The sequence below is a fragment of the Geotrypetes seraphini genome, chromosome 12, assembly GCF_902459505.1.
Source record: "Geotrypetes seraphini chromosome 12, aGeoSer1.1, whole genome shotgun sequence".
NCBI classification, from domain to species: Eukaryota; Metazoa; Chordata; class Amphibia; order Gymnophiona; family Dermophiidae; genus Geotrypetes; species Geotrypetes seraphini.
The window spans coordinates 74,012,527-74,037,128 of NC_047095.1; the positions used below are offsets into that span (position 1 = coordinate 74,012,527).

Genomic DNA, 24,602 nt, shown 5'->3' on the forward strand with positions numbered 1-24,602 from the left:
ACCGGTGAGGGTCAGTGATGGAAAGCAACCTCTCACACCGGCTGCACTTTTTGAATCCCGTAACAGGACGGGACATCCACGAAGAAAAAGAAGAAGGCCGGGAACGTACCGACGTCCCGCGGCCACGGCTTCCGGGAGCCCCCGGAACCCGACGAAAAACGAAAGACTTTTTTTTTTTTTTGAAAAGAAACGAAAGGAAAACAGCACCGCGAACTAATTCGAAGGGAAAAACAAACTAAACGCGGCAGCTAGAAGGCAAAAACACTGGAGCTCAGATCCACAGGGCTTTCTTGCTCCGCGGAAAAATTTGAACTGAGGACCACGAGGTGGGATGCGCCCTCTAGTGGGCGAGAAGGCACGCACATGCGTGGTGCAGTGTGCAAACTTGAAACTTCAATCAAGTTTGCTTGAAAAGCTGTCCGCGCCGGGGCTCCGTAGATGACGTCACCCACATGTGAGAATATCATGCCTGCTTGTCCTGGGATAAAAATGATTTTAGGTTTAAGTCAGCTAACATCCGTGCCAGCGGGGCCAAGTAGATGTTGAAAGGAAGGGGGATAGGGGAGAGCCCTGTGGGACACCACAGGGATTGTGCCAGGAATGGGAGAAGGTTCCGTTACTGTGGACCTGATAAGTACGATTGGTTAAGAAACTTGTGAGCCAGTTTAGTACCTGGCCTATGATGCCAATGGAATCATGGCAGTTGAGCAATATGTCATGGTCAACCAGGTCGAAGGCACTGCTCAGGTCAAGCTGGAGAATCAGGGCGCTTTTGCCCAGTGAGAACAAGTAGAGGAGGTAATTGGTCAGTGCAGCTAAGACAGTTTCTGTGCTGTGGTTTGGGCGGAAGCCAGACTGGGAGTCATGTAGGATGCTGAACTTTTCTAGGTATTTCGTGAGGTCATGGTTGACAAGACCTTCCATGAGTTTTTGGAAGAGTGGTATGTTGGCGATGGGTCTGTAGTTGGTGGTGGAAGAGATTGGATCCTTGGTGTTTTTAAGGATGGGGGATACAAGAATGTGGCCCAGTTCGGTCGGAAAGTGGCCAGTGGATAGGCATAGTGTAAACCAGTTGAAAAGTTCAGCTTTAAATATGGGGGGAGCAGATCTCATGATGGCGGGAGGGCAGTTGTCTAATAGGCAATTGGAGTTGGCATATTTAGCGTAGAGTTTGAGAAAAAAGTTCCAGTCTGGGCTTTCGAAGTGATTCCAAGTCATGTCTGCTATTGAGCCTTCTTTACCTACTGTAGGTTGGTTGATTATTGGTTCAGAGCTAGGAACTACAAGGGACGATTTCAGGGTGTGAATTTTGTTGGCAAAATGATTGGCTAGGATTGTGGCAGAGGGTGGGAGGTCTGAGAAAAGTTGTTTGTGAGAGTCGGTGTCAAACAGGGAGTTGACAATTCTAAAAAGTGCTTTACTGTTCAGAGAAGGGGAATTTATTATTTGGGAATAGTGTTTACTGCATTTATCATTCTTTTGTATTCTTTGACTTTTAAATGCCAGTTGAGTCTGTCGTTGTTGGTCCCTGATTTACGCCTTGTTCTTTGTAGTTTCCATACCTCTCGTTTTAGGGCTAAGAGATCCGCATCGAATCAGCTGTTTGAGGGACAAAGTGTTTTCTTGCGTAGTCTTAGTGGGGCGATGGTGTTTAGGACTTGGCCACTGAAGTTTCTCCAGTTTGGGAGAAAGTTGGGGTCTAGGTCAGAGTTGGAAATGAGGGTATAGTGTGTCCAGAATTCTGCTGGATTTAGTTGCTCTCTTGTCCAGGTCATCTTCTGTGTATGGTTGGACTTAGGCTTCCTATCAGGTTGTTTTTTGAGCCAGGTTAGTTCGAAATTACACAGTAGGTGGTCAGAACAAGGGGTGTTAGTCCAGGTTTGAGCTGTGAAACTTATGTTGAGGGTAGTAGGGGTGTTGGAAAGGAAAGTGATCAGGTCAAGGTGGTGGCCTTTCCTATGTGTTGTGGTTTGGGTGGGCTTGGTGAAGCCTAGTGATGTGAGGAAGGAAAGTAGGTCAGCAACGTTAGAATTTTCTTCTTGCTCGAGGTGTAAGTTAATGTTCTGACTAAGAGATTGTGGGTGTCAGCTGCTGAGTTCGTAAAGAGGAATTCGAAGTAGTCGTCTTTTGATAGATTCCATTTATTAGGGGGTATGTAGGATAGCATGACGATTAGGTTATCTTTACAGTCGGTTTTGGAAATTTTGCACATGAGGATTTCCAGGTCATTGGTTAGTTTGGAATCCAGTATTTGGAAGTCAAAATGGTCTCGGAGAATAATAGCTAGCCACCTCCTCTTTTTGAGTTTCTTGAGAGGAGGATAATTTTGTAGTGCGGTGGGAGGATTTCCCCTATAATGGCATCCTGGTCGGAAGTGAGCCAGGTTTCGGTTAGAAGTACAATATCTAGGTGTGTTTCTACCAGCCAGTCTTTGATGAGTTGGGCCTTGTTTCTAACCGAGCGAATGTTCAGATAGGCTCCAGGAAGAATGGATTGTTCTGGAAGATGTGAGGGATCCGTACGTTGTATGTTTTTTAGGGATCGTTTTCTTTTGGGTGTTGGTCTGGATGGGTAGTGAGTGGTGTTGATCACTGGAATTGGGAAAGGGCCTGTTTCAGTGCAATCATGAAAGAGTCAGTGGGGGAGGAATTTATCAGGTCCTGAGATTCTATTGCATGTGGTGTAGGAGGCTTTTGAAATCCAGCCTCTTGTGCTAAGTAAGTAGAGGAGGAGAAAGGCTGTGAGGTTACGTGTAAGGCTTGTCATGTTGGAGCTGTGGGTAAGAGGGGGAGTAGAGGTGCGGAGACTGAACTTGGTGAAGAAGGGAGTAGAGGAGCGGAGGCTGAGATTGGTGAAGAAGGGGGCAGGCAGGTGGGCCGGGCATATAAGAAAAAGCAGTTACTTACCGTAACAGGTGTTATCCAGGGACAGCAGGCAGATATTCTTAACTGATGGGTGACAGCACCAACGGAGCCCCGGTACGGATAATTTTAGAGTGATTGCACTCTAAGAACTTAGAAAGTTCTAGTTAGGACGCACCGCGCTTGCGCGAGTGCCTTCCCGCCCGACGGAGGCGCGCGGTCCCCAGTTAGGATAAGCCAGCTAAGAAGCCAACCCGGGGAGGAGGGGGGGACGTAAGAATATCTGCCTGCTGTCCCTGGATAACACCTGTTACGGTAAGTAACTGTGCTTTATCCCAGGACAAGCAGGCAGCATATTCTTAACTGATGGGTGACTTCCAAGCTAACAAAAAGAGGGATGGAGGGAAGGTTGGCCATTAGGAAAATAAATTTTGTAAAACAGATTGGCCGAAGTGTCCATCCCGTCTGGAGAATGCATCCAGACAATAATGAGATGTGAAAGTATGAACTGAGGACCAAGTAGCAGCCTTGCAGATTTCCTCAATAGGAGTTGATCTGAGGAAAGCTACAGACGCTGCCATAGCTCTAACCTTATGGGCTGTGACAGAACCTTCCAGTGTCAGTCCGGCCTGATCATAACAGAATGAGATGCAAGCAGCAAGCCAATTGGACAATGTACGTTTAGACACAGGATGTCCCAACTTATTGGGATCAAAGGACAGAAAAAGTTGGGGAGACGATCTGTGAGGTTTAGTGCGCTCTAAATAGTAAGCCAAAGCACGCTTACAGTCCAAAGTATGCAAAGCCTGTTCTCCAGGATGAGAATGAGGTTTCGGAAATAATACAGGCAGGACAATGGACTGGTTAAGATGAAAGTCAGATACAACCTTAGGGAGGAACTTTGGATGTGTACTCAGAACTACCTTGTCATGGTGAAAGACTGTGAAAGGTGGATCGGTAACTAGTGCATGCAACTCACTGACCCTCCTGGCAGAGGTGAGAGCAATAAGGAAAACCATTTTCCAAGTGAGAAATTTGAAAAGAGCTGTGGCCAATGGTTCAAAAGGAGGCTTCATTAAGGCGGAAAGAACCACATTAAGATCCCAGACCACAGGAGGGGGCTTGAGAGGTGGTTTTACATTGAAAAGTCCCCGCATGAATCTGGAAGCCAAAGGATGAGCAGTAAGAGGTTTTCCGTGAACTGGCTCATGAAAAGCAGTAATGGCACTGAGAAGGACTCTGATAGAAGTAGATTTGAGACCAGAGTTAGACAAAGAAAGTAGATAATCCAACACTAGTTCTACTGCTAGCGAAGTTGGATCATGATGATGCAGTAGGCACCAGGAAGAAAACCGGGTCCACTTCTGTTGATAGCATTGAAGAGTGGCCGGCTTCCTGGAAGCATCAAGAATAGAACGGACAGGCTGAGAAAGAAGTGAATGAGCCGAGGTCAGCCCGAGAGATACCAAGCTGTCAGGTGCAGAGACTGTAGGTTGGGATGTAGGAGGGACTGCTGGTGCTGAGTAAGCAGAGAAGGAAACAGTGGAAGAAGTATGGGCTCCCTGGAACTGAGTTGAAGTAGAAGGGAGAACCAATGCTGCCTGGGCCACCGTGGAGCGATGAGAATCATGGGGCTTGTTCCCTGTGGAGCTTGAACAAGGTCCGCAACATGAGAGGCAAAGGAGGAAATGCATAAAGGAATAGATTGGACCAATCCAGGAGAAACGCATCTACTGCCAAACGGTGAGGGGAGTAGAGTCTGGAGCAAAATTGGGGCACTTGATGATTGTGAGGAGCTGCAAAAAGGTCCACCTGAGGAGTGCCCCATTGAGTGAAGATGGACTGAAGAATTATGGGATCGAGAGTCCATTCGTGGGGTTGGAGAATTCTGCTGAGATTGTCTGCTAAGGAATTCTGCTCTCCCTGTATGTAGACAGCTTTCAGGAACAAATGGCGAGCTGTTGCCCAAGACCAAATCTTTTGGGCCTCCTGACACAACAGGCGAGAGCCCGTCCCACCCTGTTTGTTGATGTAGTACATTGCTACTTGATTGTCTGTGCAAAGTAGTAGAACTTGAGGAAAGAGGAGATGCTGAAAAGCCTTGAGGGCATAAAGCATCGCTCTGAGTTCCAGGAAATTGATGTGATGTTTCTTTTCCTGGGCTGTCCAAAGACCTTGAGTTTGGAAATCGTTCAAGTGAGCTCCCCAGGCATATGGGGATGCGTTTGTGGTGATGACTAGATGATGAGGAGGCAGATGGAACAGAAGGCCTCTGGAGAGATTGTAAGATTTCAACCACCATTGCAGAGACTGTCGAAGTGACGATGTCACAAATATGTGTCGCGAACAAGGATCCGTCGCCTGGGACCACTGGGTAGCTAGGGTCCATTGTGGAGTGCGTAGGTGAAGACGTGCGAAGGGGGTGACATGAACTGTCGAGGCCATGTGACCCAAGAGTATCATCATTTGTTTTGCAGAGATGGACAGCTGTGAGAGCACCTGCTGACAGAGATGAAGAAGAGTCTGAAGGCGATTGGATGGAAGAAACGCTCTCATGAGAACAGTGTCCAAGATCGCTCTGATGAACTGAAGCCGCTGAGTGGGGATAAGATGCGACTTGGGCAGATTGATCTCGAAACCCAGAAGTTGGAGAAATAGGATGGTCTGGTTGGTGGCATGTAGCACTTCCTGAGATGAAGGAGCCTTGATTAACCAGTCGTCCAGGTAAGGGAAGACTTGAAGATGGTGAGAGTGTAGAAAAGCGGCTACCACAATGAGAAACTTTGTGAACACCCTGAGAGAGGAGGCAAGACCGAAGGGTAACACTTTGTAATGGTAATGACAGCGATTGATCATGAAGCGGAGATACTGTCTGGAGGCCAGATTGACCGGAATGTGAGTGTAGGCCTCCTTTAGATCGAGGGAACATAGCCAGTTGCCCTGAGTGAGAAGAGGATAAAGTGTGGCCAGAGAAAGCATTTTGAACTTTTCCTTGACCAAGCATTTGTTGAGATCTCGGAGATCTAGTATGGGTCTGAGGTCCCCGGTTTTTTTGGGGACCAGAAAATAGCGGGAGTAGAATCCCTGCCCCTTCTGATCTAGAGGAACTTCCTCTATGGCGTTCAGAAGAAGGGATTGGACCTCCTGAAGGAGGAGGGAGGACTGAGATGTGTTCAAAGCAGACTCTTTTGGAGGACTTTGGGTGGGAAGAGTCTGAAAGTTGAGAGAATAGCCATGGCGAATGATGTCTAGAACCCACTAGTCTGAAGTGATGATCTCCCAACGGCTGAGGAAAGTAGAAAGACGTCCTCCTATGGGTTGAGGCAAAAGGGACAATGGTGGAAGACTGGCTAGGCCCTGGAGAATGAAGTCAAAAGGGTTGAGTGGACTTCGGTTGTGTAGGAGGCTTCACCTGTTGCTGCTGTGGAACATGAGGTTGTTGGCGTTGCTGCTGACGTCTAGGCTGCTGAGGAGCAGATGGTAAGGGTCTAGCAGAGTAGTGACGCTGATAGGACGATTGTTGGAGAAAGGGCCGAGCAGGTGGAGGCTTCTTTTTATTCTTTAGAAGAGTGTCCCAGCGAGTCTCATGCACAGAAAGTTTTTCAGTAGTAGAATCCATGGATTCACCAAACAACTCGTCCCCTAAGTAGGGGGCATTGGCAAGGCGGTCTTGGTGGTTGACATCGAGTTCTGAGACTCGAAGCCAAGCGAGACGTCTCATAGCAACAGCCATTGCCGTAGCCCTAGATGTAAGTTTGAAGGTGTCATAGATGGAACGCACCATGAACTTGCGAAGTTGCAATAAACTAGACGTGAATTGACGGAATAAGGAAAGCTTCCGATCAGGGAGATATTTTTCAAAAGAAGAAAGCTGTTGGATAAGATGCTTCAGGTAAAATGAAAAGTGAAAGGAATAATTACCTGAGCGGTTGGCAAGCATCACATTTTGGTAGAGCCGCTTGCCAAACTTATCCATAGCTTTGCCCTCTCTGCCAGGAGGGACAGAAGCATAGACACTAGAGCCCGCAGTCTTTTTCAAAGTGGATTCCACAAGCAAGGATTCATGTGGAAGCTGAGGCTTGTCAAAGCCTGGAATAGGAGTTACTCTGTATAAGGTGTCTAATTTTCGAGGAGCACCGGGAATGGTTAAAGGTGTCTCCAAGTTTTTATAGAAAGTCTCTCTTAAAATATCATGGAGAGGTAATTTTAGAAATTCCTTGGGCGGTTGATCAAAGTCCAAAGCCTCAAGAAAAGCTTTGGACTTCTTAGATTCAGCCTCCAAAGGAATAGAAAGAGATTCACACATTTTCTTTAAAAAAGATGTAAAGGAAGATGAATCAGGCTTGACAGAAGGGTCCTGTGCAGAAGGGTCTTCCTCAGGTGAAGAGGCCTCAGCATCAGAAAATAGAGGCTCTTCTGAGTCATCCCAAAGATCAGGGTCCCTGACTTGTGAACTGCGACCCCGGGAGTCCGGCGTCGAAGGTTCAGTATGCCTGGTTTTGCGCACCGACTTCCCAGAGCGGAGGGATGCGGTACCCGGGGAAGTCAGTGGTTGCTGGTGCCGGGAGTCAGAAATTAGTGCGGAGTCGGTTGTTTGAACCGCACGGTGCAGGCCTCTCGGTTCCGTAGATAATGCCGGCATGGGAGCCGAAGAGGCAGAGTGGACCGGTACTGAAAGAGTGGAAGCCGACAATAGCGGCTGCTCCACGTCGGTACCGGTGGCTCAGACTGGACCGGAACCGGAAGGTTCAGTGCCAACAGAGCAGGAAGCAGCTGCTGCAATTGCTCCTTAAGTTGGGCTTGAAGGACAGCCGCAATACGGTCATCCAAGGAAGGCACCGGTATCGCTTTCTTTTTCTGCGGTACCTGTGGTGCTGCTCGACGCCCAAAGGATGAGGAGGCCGAAGAGGATGAATTCACCTCAATAGGGGCGGAGCGTTTACGAGTGCGCCTCGAGGTCGGCAGGACTGGACTCTCTGCCACAGCGACCGGAGGACGCTCCAAGGAGGAAGGCTTCTTAACCGGCTTACCTGAGGGGTGCGACGCCGGAGTGGTTTGTGTGGCGTCGATGAAGTGGGTGCTGGTTGAGAAGCCGCCGACGTCAGTGTCGATGCCGAGGGATCAGCCATCGCGGCACCGAACAAAAGTTTCTGTTGAAGCTGCCTGTTTTTTAAAGTGCGCTTCTTAAGAGTAGCACAACGGGTGCAGGTGGACGCCCTATGATCCGGACCCAAGAACTGCAGACACCAATTGTGTGGGTTGGTCAACGATATGGGGCGCGCACACCGTTGGCACTTTTTGAATCCTGGGTGAGGGGGCATGAAGGTAAACACTGCCTCTGCCAAATCAAAAGCGGAGGCTTCTATGGTGACAACAGGCCCCGCCGGGGCGAACCCGAAAAAAGAAAGAAATCAAGTGAATGATATATATATATATATTTTTTTTTTAGAGAAATAAAGAAAAAAAGGAAGATAAGCTTCCAACAAGCAAAAATTATGCGAGCGGGAAGGCAAGAAAAATTTTTCAACGGCTGTTGAAAAAAACGCGTCTTCTTAGCTCCGCGGAAACTAAGAAACTGGGGACCGCGCGCCTCCGTCGGGTGGGAAGGCACTCGCGCATGCGCGGTGCGGCCTAACTAGAACTTTCTAAGTTCTTAGAGTGCAATCACTCTAAAATTGTCCGTACCGGGACTCCGTCGGTGCCGTCACCCATCAGTTAAGAATATGCTGCCTGCTTGTCCTGGGATAAAGAGAGGTTATGCAGAGAGGCCGGCTATGGTTATCTATGCGAGTGCTTAACTGATGAAAAGAAGTTGAGAACAGGCTTGGGTTGAATACTTAAAGAGCAATACAGGCTTGGGTACAGTCAGATAGGTCTGTATACTTGAATGTAAATCTAAGAGCTTGTAAGGTAATACAGTGAATAAAACTTAAGGGCTAATACAGAATATAAATCTGTGAACTTGAAGAGCGATACAGGCTTGGGTACAGACTAGTAGCCTATATTCTTGAATATAAATCTAAGAATTTTTAAGGTTAAACAGTGAATAAAACTTGAGAGCTAATTCAAAATATGAATCTGTGGACTTATGAGCTATTGAGCTAATTCAGCATATATAAGTCTATGAGCTAAGAAGTAATGTTGAAAATGACGATTCAAAGTCGCTGGACTAGATGCCAGTCATTGGTGACCTCGAGGAGTTTATTGAGGAGAGTCTACTCAGTCTGTGGTTAAGCGGATAGAAGCAGGTCAGTCGGCTTCCCGGCAGTCGCTTCACGAAGGCGTGCACTAAGGCGCACGCGCCTTTGTCGTACGCCTTCGTCAGCGCGCCTTAGGCGCTGTGATTTTAAGTCGAAGAAGTCCCTTGCTGGATCGGGGGAGGGGCGGAGCTGTGCTCCCATGCTCTGCCGAAGAGGCCCCGATGTCTTCTACCGCCTGCAGGTAACAGTGCAGGGGGAGCAAAGGAGGAATCCCGTAGACGCTGTGATTTTAAGTCGAAGAAGTCCCTTGCTGGATCGGGGGAGGGGCGGAGCTCTGCTCCCACGCTCTGCCGAAGAAGCCCCGATATCTCTTACCGCCTGCAGGTAGCAGTGCAGGGGGAGCAATTTAAAGCTCATCCTGGGGTCACTCAAAGCAACTGATTACATAAAGCTCAGTTTTTCTTAAAATTTGCTATTTTTGCTTAATGGAGCAAATTTATTTCTTATTTATTTATTCATTCAATTTTCTAGCTCTTCCTCCCAAAAGAGCTCAGAACAGGTTACAAGGTTAACAAACATAGTAAGAGTCAGTCCTAGGAATAGACATACAAGATTGTATGATATAGAGATCACATAGAAGGTTACATAGAGGGTTAAAGGGAAAACTTGTATGAATGTATGGGATGATCTTAAGGTGGCCAAATAGGTTGAAAAGGTGATGGCAAAAGCTAGAAGAATGCTAGGACCTATCAGCATGGTTTTAGCAAAGGCAGATCGTGTTTTGATGAACTTGCTGCACTTCTTTGAGGGAGTAAACAGACAGATAGATAAGGGCAACCCGGTCGACATTGCATATCTGGATTTTCAGAAGCCGTTTGACAAGGTTAGAAACATAGAACATGACGGCAGAAAAGGGCCACGGCCCATCTAGTCTGCCCACACTAATGGCCCACCCCCTAACTACCTTCATGAAGAGATCCCACATGCCAATCCCATCCTTTCTTAAAATCTGGCACGCTGCTGGCCTTAATTACCTGTTGTGGAAGATTATTCCAGCGATCAACCACCCTTTCGGTGAAGAAATATTTTCTGGTGTTGCCATGAAATTTTCCACCCTTGATTTTCAACGGATGCCCTCTTGTTGCCGTGGGTCCTTTAAGGAAAAAGAGATCCTCTTCCACGTTCCTCGAGTGAGTACAGATGCAACTTACCCAGTCGTTCCTCATACGGGAGATCCTTGAGACCCGAGTCCATCCTGGTGGCCATTCGCTGAACCGACTCAATTCTCCGCACATCTTTTTGATAATGCGGCCTCCAGAATTGTACACAGTATTCCAGATGGGGGTCTCACCATGGATCTGTACAACGGCATTATGACCTCGGGCTTACAGCCGACGAAACTTCTACGGATACAGCCCATGATTTGTCTAGCCCTGGATGAAGCTTTCTCCACTTGATTGGCAGTCTTCATGTCTTCGCTAATGATCACCCCAAGTCACGTTCTGCTACAGTCCTTGCTAGGATCTCACTATTTAGGGTGTAAGTCCTGCATGGATTTTTGCCGCCAAGGTTCATGACCTTGCATTTTTTGGCATTGAAACTTAGTTGCCAAGTCTTTGACCAATGCTCCAGCAGGAGTAGGTTCTGCGACATACTGTCGGGCATTGAGCTTTTGTCGGGCACTGTGCTTTCATCTGTTGTGCGGTTGCCTACTATGTTGCATAGTTTGGTGTCATTGGCGACTAATGTAATTTTACCTCGAAGCCCCTCAGCCAAGTCTCTTACGAAGATGTTAAATAGGATCGGGCCCAAGACCGAGCCCTGCGGCACTCCGCTGATCACCTCCGTCGTATCAGAGAGGGTACCGTTTACCACTACCTTCTGAAGTCTACCTCTAAGCCAGTCCCTAACCCATGCGGTTAATGTTTCACCCAGTCCCATCGAACCCATCTTGCTCAATAACCTGCGGTGTGGGACGCTATCAAACGCTTTGCTGAAGTCCAAGTACACGACGACCAGGGACTCCCCTTTATCCAGCTTTCTTGTTACTCAGTCAAAGAAGCTGATCAGATTTGATTGGCAGAACCTTCCCTTCGTAAAACCATGTTGATGGGGATCTCGTAGATTCTCCTCGTTCAGGATCGTATCCAATTGGCGTTTGATTAGTGTTTCCATAAGTTTACTCACTATCGATGTTAGACTTACCGGTCTATAATTCACAGCCTCTGTCCTGCATCCCTTTTTGTGGAGTGGAATGACGTTAGCCATTTTCCAATCCAACGGGACTCTTCCTGTACTTAGGGAAAGATTGAAAAGCGCGGATAATGGTTCCGCCAGGACGTCACTCAACTCCCTGAGCATGAACGACTACTTCGGAAAATTGCGAGCCATGGAATCGAGGGTGAAATACTCACGTGGATTAAAAACTGGCTGGAGCATAGAAAACAGAGAGTGGGGGTAAATGGATAATACTCGGACTGGAAGAGCGTCACCAGTGGGGTGCAGCAGGGCTCGGTACTTGGACCCGTGCTCTTCAACATCTTTATAAACGATATGGACATTGGTAAGTCGAGCGAGGTGATTAAATTTTGCAGACGATACAAAGTTATTCAGAGTAGTGAAGACACAGGGGGATTGCAAAGATCTGCAATGTGACATAATCATGCTTGAGGAATGGGCATCAACATGGCAGATGAGGTTCAACGTGGATAAGTGTAAAGTGATGCATGTCAGTAACAAAAATCTCATGCACGAATACATGATGTCCGGGGCGGTACTTGGGAGAGACTTCCCGGGAAAGAGACTTGGGAGTTATGATCGACAAGTCAATGAAGTCGTCCACGCAATGTGGGGCAGCAGCGAAAAGGGCGAACAGAATGCTATGAATGATAAAGAAGGGGATCACGAACAGATTGGAGAAGGTTATCATGCCGCTGTACTGGGCTATGGTATGCCCTCACCTACAGTACTGCGTCCAGCACTGGTCGCCGTACATGAAGAAGGACATGGTACTATTCGAAAGGGTCCAGAGAAAAGCGACTAAGATAGTTAAAGGGCTGGAGGAGTTGCCGTATAGTGAAAGATTAGAGAAACTGGGCCTTTTCTCCCTCGAACAGAGGAGATTGAGAGGGGACATGATCGAAACATTCAAGGTACTGAAGGGAATAGACTTAGTAGATAAGGACAGGTTGTTCACCCTCTCCAAGGTAGGGAGAACGAGAGGGCACTCTCTAAAACTTCAAGGGGATAGATTCTGTACAAACGTAAGGAAGTTCTTCTTTACCCAGAGAGTGGTAGAAAACTGGAATGCTCTTCCGGAGTCTGTCATAGGGGAAAACACCCTCCAGGGATGCAAGACAAAGTTAGACAAGTTCCTGCTGAACCAGAACATAAGCAGGTAGGGCTAGTCTCAGTTAGGGTGCTGGTTTTTGACCAGAGGGCCGCCGGGTGAGCGGACTGCAGGGCAGGATGGACCACTGGTCTGACCCAGCAGTGGCAATTCTTATGTTCTTATGTAGGCTGCATAGGAAGAGGTATGGCCAGAAGGAAAAAGGAGGTATTGATGCCCCTGGATAAGACTCTGATGAAACCTCATTTAGAATATTGTGTACAATTCTGGAGACCGCACCTTCAAAAAGATATAAAAAGGATGGAGTCGTTTCAGAGGAAGGCTAAAAAAATGTCAGGGGATCTTCATCATAAGATGTACGGAGACAGTCTTAAAGATCTCAGTATGTATACTTTGGAGGAAAGGCGGGAGAGGGAAGATATAAGACGTTTAAATACCTACGTGATGTAAATGCGCAAGAATAGAGTCTTTCATTTGAAGGAAGCTATGGAATGAGAGCGCATAGGATGAAGTTAAGAGGTGGTAGAGATAGGAGTAATCTAAGGAAATACCTTTTTACAGAAAGGATGGTAGATACATGGAATAGTCTCCTGGAAGAGTTGGTAGAGATAAGAGATTGTCTGAATTCAAGAAAGCATGGGATAGGCATGTGGGATCTCTTAAGAGATAGGAAGAGATAATGGTTATTGTGGATAGGCAGACTAGATGAGCCATTTGGCCTTTATCTGCCATCATGTTTCTATAACAGTGGAATTCAGCTATAGAATATTGTGGAGACACAGTTATACAGAGTAGTCAAGTTCCAGCAGATACTGAGAAAGAGATCATAGACAGGATAACAGGAAATAGGTTATAGTTTGTGGCCATTGGTCATGTGAAAATACAGGTCATGATGGCTTTCCTGAAGTTAGATTCCTTCCAGTGATCTGATGGGTGGTGGCAGGCGATTCCAAAGTTTTGGCAAGAAATGCATGTAGACTCTCTTAAGAGTACTTTTTAGGTAGAGAGATCTTCCTGAGGGGATGCATAGCTGATTTTCTTCCTTTGATCAGCGAGAGCTACTAGGGACATCGATTAAAAGTTTTCTTGCTATGTAGCCAGGGACCTGTGATCGTAGAGAGCTATTAGGGACATAGATTAAAAGTTTTCTTGCTAAGTAGCCTTGAAACAGGAGAAGATATCACTGCCTCATCCAGAACGTCTCCTCCTCCAACAGGAGAAGAAATCACTGCCTCATCCAGAATGTCTCCTCCAACACTGGATGTCGGACACGACGTCTGACTAAGCCCCCCACCCCTGCAGACTGATGGATGCACAACTAAGAAGGGGAGAGTCAAAAAAATGCAGCTGGCACCCTGTGAGACACCGCTGAGCTTCCTACAGATGCCTGACAGCCTGCATTCAAACCCCTGCCAAGCAGTAGGTAAGTAACGCAAACCAGGGATTACCCTGAGCTCCAAAAATGCTTCTGAAGGCTGGCTGACAAGTACCACAAGAGCAGAGCCGGGAACAAAAATGGCTGCTGTGAGTTCCCGCAGTCATTTTTGTTCCCAGTTCTTCACAGGACAGGAGCGTAGGAAGATCGCTCAACCCTGCTTCACTGCTAGACCACCAGGTCTTAAAAAGCGAGTAAGTGGAGAGGTATAATGCGACTCAAAAATACTAGATTAGATCTTTTATGAATATGAAATTAATTTTTGCAAACCACTGCAATAGTAGGAAGCCCAAAATGCTTCAAAAGGACAACGATACAAACAGAGCCCTGTTTCCATCATAGTTAATTAGAGGAATCCGTTTACATTTTGATGTTTGACTTTGTGGTCCTGTGGCGGGTTTTCTCACCTCCACTACTTGGGCATCATTGAGCCACTTGCTGAGCACCTTCTGGATAAGCTGGAAGACTTGCTGCAAGACCATCACCACCTGTAAGAGAAGAGGAGGGAGCTGTTTACCAGAGCTCTGACAACCATCAGAAGCAGCACACCACTCTCCCAATACCCACTGGGTTTGGTCCCTGGATGATAGGATGCTTCTTTAACTCAGTGCTCTCATGGTCATCATCGTGGTGACTAATGTCCAGTGTGGTAAAGAGGTTGGAAAGCAGTCCCAGGATATGGATGATGGCTAACTTGTTGGAAGGATTGGGCTGTAGGGAGAGGGAATAGAGAGAGAATCAGTTCCTGTGCACAATATTTTGACAAAATTCCTATTAAAAACTTGATGGGGACAATTTCAGACAGTAGACTGAGCAACTTCCATTGAGTGTGGTATGATACGCACAAAATATTACATGCAAAGACAAGCACATCCCATTAGTTTTCTCTGCACAGGTCACAGAGTATGTGAAAAGTACTTTAGCCAGACACTAGCTCCTCATCTTAAATGAAAGCACACAGTTCTCGTTAGTGATTCACTATAAGCAAACAGTACTGAGATAACATACGTGGCTCTGAGCATGTCACTGAGGTCATGGTACTAGCTTTTACATATGGATGGCCATGCTAGAACAGCATACATGGTTCTCCTCAATTCCACTATTCACAATGCTCTCTCATTCTCAAGTGAAACCCCTGCCTCTATAATAATAATAATAATAATTTATTTTTGTAAACCACTATACCAAAAAGGTTCGATTCGGTTCACAACAGAGGAAAAAAATACATACAGTCAGTGTAGATAAAATACATATTAAAACAATCAATTAAAATTGGAATACATCAGTTGAAAAGCAAGGATGAGTTAAGCAATAACACAACTAAGATGTAAACATGTCAAACAGGTGTGTCTTTAACGATTTTCTAAAATCAGAATAAGAAGTAGCCTCTAATACTGGTTTTCCAAGCCACATATTCAATTTAGTCACCTTTTAGGGCAGTAATATTTCAACCTTTTCCCCCACATGTAAACCCTATTTTATGCTGTAAAAAGCTTCTTATAAAAATTATCCGAGAGGTGAGAAGGTGGCACATGCTTTTACTCAACACATGTGTAAATATGTTCAGGGGCTTAGCTTAAGCATGGAAGGAGTAGGCAGGTGAACACGCATGTAAATTATACATGGGTGACGTGCATCTACTCTCAAGCATAGATGAATTTTAGCTGCAATTGTTGCAGGTTTTGAGGGGCGACGTTATAAACACACCCAGATAGCTAGATTTATAAAATAGCCACAAAATAGATGTCAACCTGAGCTGCCTGTTATAAAAGTACTTTCAAGATGCAGCAAGCACACTACTTCTCATGTCCCTCTTTCACAGCACTATACACTCCTGCCTCCTGGGACACCAATTCCACTGTCCAATGCTCTGCTCTATTTAGTACTGTATGAGTTAAAATACTCTCACTTAAAACCATCCATCTCCTTTTACCTTGTCAACTTGCCTGCACAGTAAATTAATTTGGTAGAAACATGCCTTTCCAGCAACAAGAGCAAGCATCCAGATTATGTATTGACCATAGATGTAAAGAGTGAAGCTAGGATCAGCGTTATGGCAGGGCTGTAGTTTTGCAATCTGTAAATACTTCATACCTGTGATAAGAAAAGGTGCAAAGCTGAAGTGCCATCTCTACCTGTGTAATTTGCTGCAGGGGTTTCCTTTGAAAAGGAGCATGAAATATTCCCGAGTACCATCTGCAGCCTCTTGGGGTAATTCACTAAGCCCATATGCTCAAAACTCACCATGCGTTTTAACCATCAATGCTAAATCAGTTTTAACCAGTTTAGTGTCAAAAGGCTAGATTTACTAAGCAAACCGATCGTGTACCGATCGGTTTGCGACCCCTTTGCGACCTGATTTTGCTCCAGCCTGATTCATTTACCTCTATGCCAATCTGATTCGTGCATGCAAATGAGGGGAATGGCATGCAAAGTAGGAAGGGATGAGATTCACAAAACAAATTTTGCGATCCGACTGGGCTGGCCGATCAACCCAAGATGCGACTACAGGGGACCAGTCGCAAACGTCCTTTTTGACTCTCCAGCTCTATTGCCACCCTGCTCTCTGCGTGCCCTGCATCTCTCCTGCCTGCTACCCCAAATTGCCACCCTGCTCTCTCCCAAATCGCCGCCCTGTTCCCCGAATCTCTCCTGCCCTTCCCCGCACTGCGAGCTTGTAGTTTTAACCATAGGCTCGCTGGACTACTAAAACTAAAGTAAAAGTTAAAAAAAAAGTTGTGGCTCAGACGGGTCTTAGACGCATGTGCAGACCATATACAGATGGTCTGCGCATGTATCGGGATCACACACTAGCGATCCGTGTCGGTGGATGTCAGCGTTCCTCTGATTGCCCCCATTAGAATATTGCCGGTTTGTGAATCCATCAGACCTGCCCAGATCGGACATGGATCAGTCACAATCGGGCAGGTTAGTGAATCTAGCCCAAAGTATTTCAGCTATCGATGCTCACAATGGCTAATCACGGTCTTTTCTGTGGTTTGCAGCAGCCTCCAATAATTGTATGTAAATGGAATACTAATATTAAATACATCAATATTAAAATAAGCACTCCAATCAATGCCCAGACGATGCACAAAATGAAGCACTGGTTTTTAACGCTCCACAATCTCTGACAGATCTGGAAGTGCCGTTAGTGCTAAAAAAAGCACAAAAAACCCAAACACAGCTTTTTTTTGTTGTTGCTGTTAAAGGGCACAGATATTGTGTGTTTATTACACACACATACAATATCTATCCCCATTAAAAATAGTTTTAAAAAAATTGTGCCAGAACCTTCTCCTCCATTCCCAAACTTAAAAAAAAAATTTGGCAGGGCAGAAGAGTTGCCCATTTCCGCCTGCCTCAGCCACCCAGTTTCCCCCCCACCCCCCCGTACCTTATTCAGACAATGAAATGGCGGGTCTTCCTCTTCCCGAAGCATCCTGGGAATGCACTGGGAGGGATGCCTAAGACTCTGGTTCAGATACCTAAGGCAAATGAACCAATCATTCTTAGGCCCCTCCCAATACATCCCAGGATGCACAGCGAAGAGGAAGGCCTGCCATTTTGAAGAGGCAGGACTGCTGGCAGGAGGGAGTGGATATCCCTCAAGCTCGCTGACTGAATAAAGTACAGTAGAGGAGGGGGACAGGTTAGGGGAGGAGTCTGGGTGGCTGAGACAGGAGAGAGTGGGCATCCTTTCTGCCAATCTTCATGAGGAGGGGTCCGAAGGGTGCTGATTTTTTATATTTTTAAAATTTCTGGTGGGGGAGGGGACCAATCCCAGCACGACTTTTTTTTTTTTTTTTTTAATGGGGCACAAATGAAGTGCATGTGTAACTCACGCATATCTGTACCCATTTAAAAAAAAAGAAAAATACCCCAAACCCTATTTTCCCTGCCCTGACCAGCTGAATGGAAGGCTACTTCAGGGCTTCCCCTGCCAGCTATGCACGTGTGTCAATCGCTTTCTTCAGCGACTGATTGGATGGGATTATGGCGGACCTCTGCGAAACTCATTTGCATACAAAATTGTTTCAACATTGATCGCTGTTTTCAAATTGGACAATTTACTGGCATCACAGCGACCCACATGATTTTAACAGTGGTTTTAGAGCAGGGATCTCAAAGTCCCTCCTTGAGGGCCGCAATCCAGTCAGGTTTTCAGGATTTCCCCAATGAATATGCATAGAAAGCAGTGCATGCACATAGATCTCATGCATATTCATTGGGGAAATCCTGAAAACCCGACTGGATTGCGGCCCTCAAGGAGGGACTTTGACACCCCTGTTTTAGAGCATCCAGCCTTCGGGTTCCAGTTTCCTATCCAATGTATGCAATAAGTACTTACCCAATGAATGGAGTATGCAGGAGGGAGCATAGTGGGAGATAAGTGAAGAGAGATATTGTGGGCTGCCAAGTAAATGTGCTTATAGGTCATATGAATATAAAAATAGCCTTGCTGGATCAGACCAATGGTCCATCAAGCCCAATGGCCTGTTCTCCAGGGTTAAACAATCATTTCCATTTCGATGGGCACCCTCTCAACTTAGGTATTTGGGAGTTCACATCACCAGTGATCCCAATGAACTGTATGCAAGGAATTATGATGATCTGCTGGGTCAGATTAGGTCTGGCTTAACTAAATGGCAACCCTTGTGACTCTCCTGGTGGGGGAGAATTGCTATCTTTAAAATTAATGTTTTACCATGCCTAGTATTTTTGTTTCAATCCCTTCCTATTTTAGTGCCCAGGGGTGTTTTGGAAATACTGCAAAAAAATTTCCACAGATTTTTTTTTGGGGGGGAGGGAATTCCCAGGGCTGGCTAAATCTATTTTGTGGCAGGGTGTGGAGTAGGGGGTACGGGGGTTCCAAATTTGGTGTGGTATTATTGGGAGGCTCAACTTGGGGTTTTGTTAGAGCAACTGTGCTCCCCATCCATACCAGTGCAGCATCTGTTACGGGTGTCACATTTGGGGGAAGTCCTAGAATAAGGGCGCTTTCTCTAATCCATACTTGGTTCATTTATTGGGAGTGTAGGACAAGGTGAGAAAAAGAAAGAAAAAGTATGAGGCCTTCCAGGGTCTCCTCTTTGTCATCCATTAGATTAAAAGATTTCTTAACTACCTATAACTAGGCAGTTTTACAAAAGACAATCATAAAATAAAAAAATACACAGCACATATACAAACAACAGGAGGTCCTTCATATCAGCCATATTTTACAGCACTCAACAGTGTATCAATACAGAACCCACCTTTCAGGCAGGGAAGGGGGTGTACTTTCATGTTGGGAAAGGCAGGGTTTAATTAGGCTTCACCAGTTCTTCGATGCGGGTGAAATTATTATACCTTTACCTTTATGAGAATAATATCAATTGCTTCCTGGAGATGTCTTTCCCTAGCTGCAACCGAGGGTGGCTTAGTGAGGACCCTGATGACACAAAACACCTTCAAAATTTGTGTATGGCATTAGGTCTAATTTCACTGTTATACTGAATTTTTTTATTTAGTAATAGTGTGTTTAAAAAAAAATATATGACATCTTAGGAATCTGATATAGGAACTGAGCTCTCATGTAATAAGTGGAAGCAAATTTTTCTTGAAATGTAAAAATCTTCTGTGTTAATAAAGGAAAATGCTTACAAAATTATTACTCGAAGGTATTATACTCCAGAAAAAAAATTAAGGCTATGTTTCCTAATACTGCTACTGATGTATATTGGCGTTGTTTGCTAAACAAACACACAAAAAAAGTTCCTTGTGGGCTCTTTCAGCTCTATTGGTCCTCAGTACTTTCTGCAATGGGGCTAGGCCCCATTATGCTGGACCCCAGGGTGTGCTTTGTGGGAATGAATAATAAACTAGGTTACTGATGGCAAGTACACTTTATTAATAATAATAATAATTTTATTCTTATATACCGCCAAAGCCATGAAGTTCGAGGCAGTTTACAGCAAGAAGCGCTGGACAATCAGCAAAGAGATCACAATTCAGTCATCAATACAATCTTACATAATGAAAGAAGTGGAAAGCTATATAGTCCTTAAGGTTACTGGTTGGAATAGCAGAGCTATAAAAATTCTTAGTTTACAAATCGATTGAACAAACTCGTTTTGACCAATTTTCTGAAATTGAAGTAGGTTGAAGAGAGCGTAATAATGTTACTCAGCCAATCGTTCCATTTGCCTGCCTGGAAGGCAAGGGTTCTGTCCAGGAATCTTTTGTAGTGGCAGGTCTTTATTGTCGGATAGGTGAATAGATGTATTCTTCGTGTGGGCCTAATAGAACTTTCCAGGTTAAATTGGGAAACTAGATAAGTGGGGGCCAGACCAAATATTGATTTGTAACACAGACAGGAGAATTTAAACAGAATTTGTGCCTCCAGGGGCAATCAATGGAGTTTTTGATAATAGGGGCTTATGTGTTCCCATTTCTTCAGCCCAAAAATCAGTTGAACTGCCGAATTTTGAATGACTCTAAGTCTTAGAATGGTTTTTTTAAAGGATCCTAAGTAGAGAATGACACGGGGAAAAAAATTTGTCCCCATCACCGCCCCGTTCCCTGGCCACCATCCTCTGCACTGCCCCGTCACCACCACTGCCATCCCATTCACCGCCCCGTCACCGTCCCCGCAGCATCCATATAAGCCTTAGTACTGTAATATTTAGCTTATTCTTTTCTTATAAATCAAAGTTCCGGCTGCTGAACTAGAGAAAGAGATGTTCAGCTGGCAGGGCTTTGTTTATAAATTTTTATCAACACAACTAATATACTACTTTATCCTAAAGCAAAAAAATAAATAAATAAATAGAATTTTTTTTTTTTCTACCTTTGTTGTCTGGTTTCTGCTTTCCTCATCTTCTCATTCAATTTCTTCCATCCACTGTGTGTCTTCTCTCTGCGTCTTCCATTTGCTGTTACTGTGCCTCTCCCTTCACCCCCCTCCCTAATTGGTCTAGCACCCATCTTCTTCCCTCTGCTCCCCCATAGTCTGGCATCTCTCTTCTTCCCTTCCAGCATCTTCTCCCCACTCTGTCTTCCACATTTCCCTTCAGGGTCTGTTCCTCTCCACTCTCCTTCAATGTCTGTTCTATTCCTTTCCACCACCACCACCCTTCCCTCCCTCCTTTACCATCTGTTCCTTTCTACCACCCTTCAGCTCCTCACGCGTGGCCTATCTACCTTCCTCCCTCTTATTTTCGTGGCACGTTACAATGTAATTTGTGCAAGCCACTGGAGCCTGCGAGCTCGGTCCCTGTCCCAATCCCACAAACCATCTCGCTTCTGTGCTCCTATTTTCCCCATTTCTAATATCTCCCCTATGTATCTGCCATTGCCTCCCCCCCTGTGTCCATATACCATCCCCATGGCATGTCCCCTTTATGTCTCTGTCCCTATGCCTCATGCACATAATTTCCCCTCTTTCTGTTACCTTCCTGTGTCCAGATTTCCCCTATCTTCCTCTTCCATACCAGTGTGTCTCTTCTTTTCAACCCCATCTAGCTTCTTTCCCTCTTTCTTCCCCCCTTCTTCCAGCATCTGGCTACCTGCCTGTCCTCCCCTTTCTTTCCTGCTGTGGGTTTTTCTTTCCGTCTTCATCCGCTTGGCCCAGAATCCTTTTCCCTTTCACTCCCATTTTGAATAACTCTAAGCCAGGGATCTCAAAGTCCCTCCTTGAGGGCCGCAATCCAGTCGGGTTTTCAGGAGTTCCTCAATGAATATGCATTGAAGCAGTGCATGCACATAGATTTCATGCATATTCATTGGGGATATCCTGAAAACCCGACTGGATTGCGGCCCTCAAGGAGGGACTTTGAGACCCCTGCCCTAAGCTGTCTTAATGCCCCAAATCTTTTAGCAACTACGGATGAGTAGTTCTGCAGTAATTGCAGCTGCACTGTGTTCATGTCCAAAAAATCAGAATAATAATGAAAGTGCTAGCACACACCTACACATGAACTAGAATGCTGTTCTGTGTGTAAATATTAGCCTCACAAAATTTTTTTCACACATAAAATTTTTGTGAAGCTAATTTTTATGCACAGAACAACATTGTGCTTCAAGGGCAGATGTGTGTTAGGACTTTTGTTTTCTTCGTGCAAGTATACAGAGCTGTTACTTTCCATTCTGCTTTTTAAAGTTGCAAGTACTTCCTGTGATCACAGAGAAATACAAAAAAAAAAATGTGAGCCAGGAACACGCGCGGTCCCCACAGCCCCCACCCGCCCGCCTGATCGATTAGGGTAGTGTTTAGCCAGCTCCCTCCCTTCACCTCATCTTAGTTTGCAGGCTTTCTTTTTCGGCGTCTGCACACTTTCCCAAAGAGCCGCGCATGCGCGGCTGCTCAGTGTTCAATCTTCTGCTCTGCTGCAACTTCCTGTTTCCGGTTACATCAGAGCAGAAGATTGAACACTGAGCAGCCCCGCGTGCGCGGCTCTTTGATAGTGTGCGGGTCGCCGAAAAAGAAAGCCTGCAAACTAAGGTGAGGCGAAGGGAGGGAGCTGGCTAATATCGATCAGTCGGGCAGGGGCTGCGGGGACTGCGCGATCCTTGATGCCTCACTGCGGAGACAAGACCATTCACCGCTCCATGGGGCGGTGAATGGCCTTGTCCCTGTCCCCGCAGCGACTGCTATTTTTCTTTGCCCGTTTTGGCGGGTTACCCGCGGCTTAACGCGGCTAGCCGTGGGTAACCGCCACCGTGTCATTCTCTAATCCTAAGTAAATGATGTTGCAATAATCGAGCATGCTTAAGATGGAAGATTGAACCACTAAGCGGAAAGATGCTGCATCAAAGTATTTTCTGATGGTTTTAAGTTTCCATAGTAACAAGAAGCATTTTTTAACCAATAAATCTGTGAGAGCATTTAGGGTAAGGTGGCGGTCTAGAGTCACTCCTAGAATTTTTATGGAGTGGTCAATAGGGAAGACCTGACCATTCAAGGAGACTTTGTTTTGCTGCAGAAAGAGGGAGCGTATGGCACAGTAGTTAAAACTACAGTTTCAGCACCCTAAGGTTGTGGGTTCAAACTCGCGCTGCTCCTTGTGACCCAGGGCAAGTTACTTAATCTTCCATTGCCCCAGGCACATTAGATAGATTGTGAGCCCACCAGGACAGACATGGAAAAATGCTTGAGTACCTGAATAAATTAATGTAAACCGTTCTGAGCTCCCCTGGGAGAACAGTATAGAAACTAACTAACTTACCCACGCTCCAACAGAGCTGGAAAAGTTGACAGATAAGCAACATGGACACTATGACCCCAAACAAGAACTATGGACTCAGATATGATTTTACACATCTGAGCTTCTGGGGGGGGGGCGTATAATCTGGCCAGGTAAGCTTTAGTGCTTTTTCTCACTCTGCTGGCCTAAAATCAGGGCTGTGGAGTTGGTAGATAAATCCTTTGACTCAGACTCCTCAGTTTCTGGACCTACGACTCTGACTTCAGGTACCCAAAATTGTCTCAAGACTCCTCAACTCCGACTCCACAGCCCTGCCTAAAATACTATACAACTCTTATATCCCGCAATTTTTCATCAAGGCTTCAATGCAGCTAACAAAAGACTTTATAGGAACCATGCCTGAGGCACAAGAGATCAATAGAGACATATATACAGACTAGAGTCATTATCTTATAAGGAAAAGAGATATGTTTTAAGTGACTTTCAGAAGCAGAAGTATGAGAAAATCTGTCACATATATGTTGGGAATTTATTCCAAATGTACGGAGCTTGGAATTTGAAGGTTGACTCGAACATTCTTTTTTGGCAGACTTACTGAGGGAATGGGAAAGGAATCTTGAACTGTTGTATTGATCTTGAGTTGAAGAAGAAGGATATGACCTTGATGTGGTGAGTCCGTAGGAGTTTTCACCATGTATGGCTTTGTGAATCATGAAGGTCATCTTGAACTGTATTAATTTTTTTATTGGTAGCCAATGTAGTTCTTTCAGTAGTGGAGTGGCTCTCTCTCTCTTTTCCTGGCTTTGAGTATTAGTCTGGCTCCTATATTCTGAAGTATCTAATTTTTTTAGTTCTTTTTCTGCGATTCCACTAAAGAGAGAATAACAGTAGTCTAGGTTTGGCAGAAGTATTGCTTGATTGATCATCCTTGGATTTCCATAGCATGGACTGCTCTGTTTGTTGGGGGGAAGGATTGGGGGGGTTGGGAGGGAGGGGCCTTGGGTACTTGTGAAGAGCAAGGTCATTACTGTTGTACAAGGACCAATCAAAAATTAAAAGCAATTATTAAATTATGCGATAACCAGAACAGAGCTAGCGAAATGCAACATATGTACTTGTACATTGCCTGTTGGATAGTTTGTCCACGCACAGTGCAGCACTCAACCTTTAGTCGTGTGGCAGCTATGAGGTCAAACATGGATGCTCCATTGCAAGATTGCACCATCAAAGAACAGCATGCAGTATTGTGCTTTCTTTGGGCAGAAGGAGTGAAATCTGTGGAAATTCACTGCCAGATATTGACTCAGTATGGCCATAGCACCACGAATCAACAAAAGGTTTATGAGTGGGCAATAACAGGTGTAACTGACGAAGGTCATTCTGTTCGCCCATCAACATCACACACACAAGAACAATGACAGGGCGGATGCCTTGATTAGAGAAGACTGATGGATAATGGAGTCTCAATTGGCTGCAAATTTGGATATCAGCTATGGATTTGTTATAATGCTTGATGACTTGGGATACAGGAAAGTCTGTGCACAATGGGTTCCCAACAGCTTACTAATC

The 24,602-nt window shown here is 45.5% G+C and overlaps 1 protein-coding gene across 2 annotated transcripts in view; it reads right to left on the minus strand.

The window, feature by feature from the left end:
* Positions 1-24,602, minus strand: part of IPO13 (importin 13) — a 237,151-nt gene that overhangs the window by 105,206 nt on the left and 107,343 nt on the right. For both annotated transcript variants that reach the window (XR_004536602.1, XM_033916137.1), the window contains exons 11-12: positions 14,413-14,556; positions 14,253-14,333 (exon numbers count right to left, since the gene is read on the minus strand). Coding sequence is in view for 1 of the 2 variants with exons in the window: in XM_033916137.1 (XP_033772028.1) it covers positions 14,253-14,333; positions 14,413-14,556 (225 nt within the window). In the remaining variant the exon portion in view is untranslated. The remainder of the gene's footprint in view (positions 1-14,252; positions 14,334-14,412; positions 14,557-24,602) is intronic.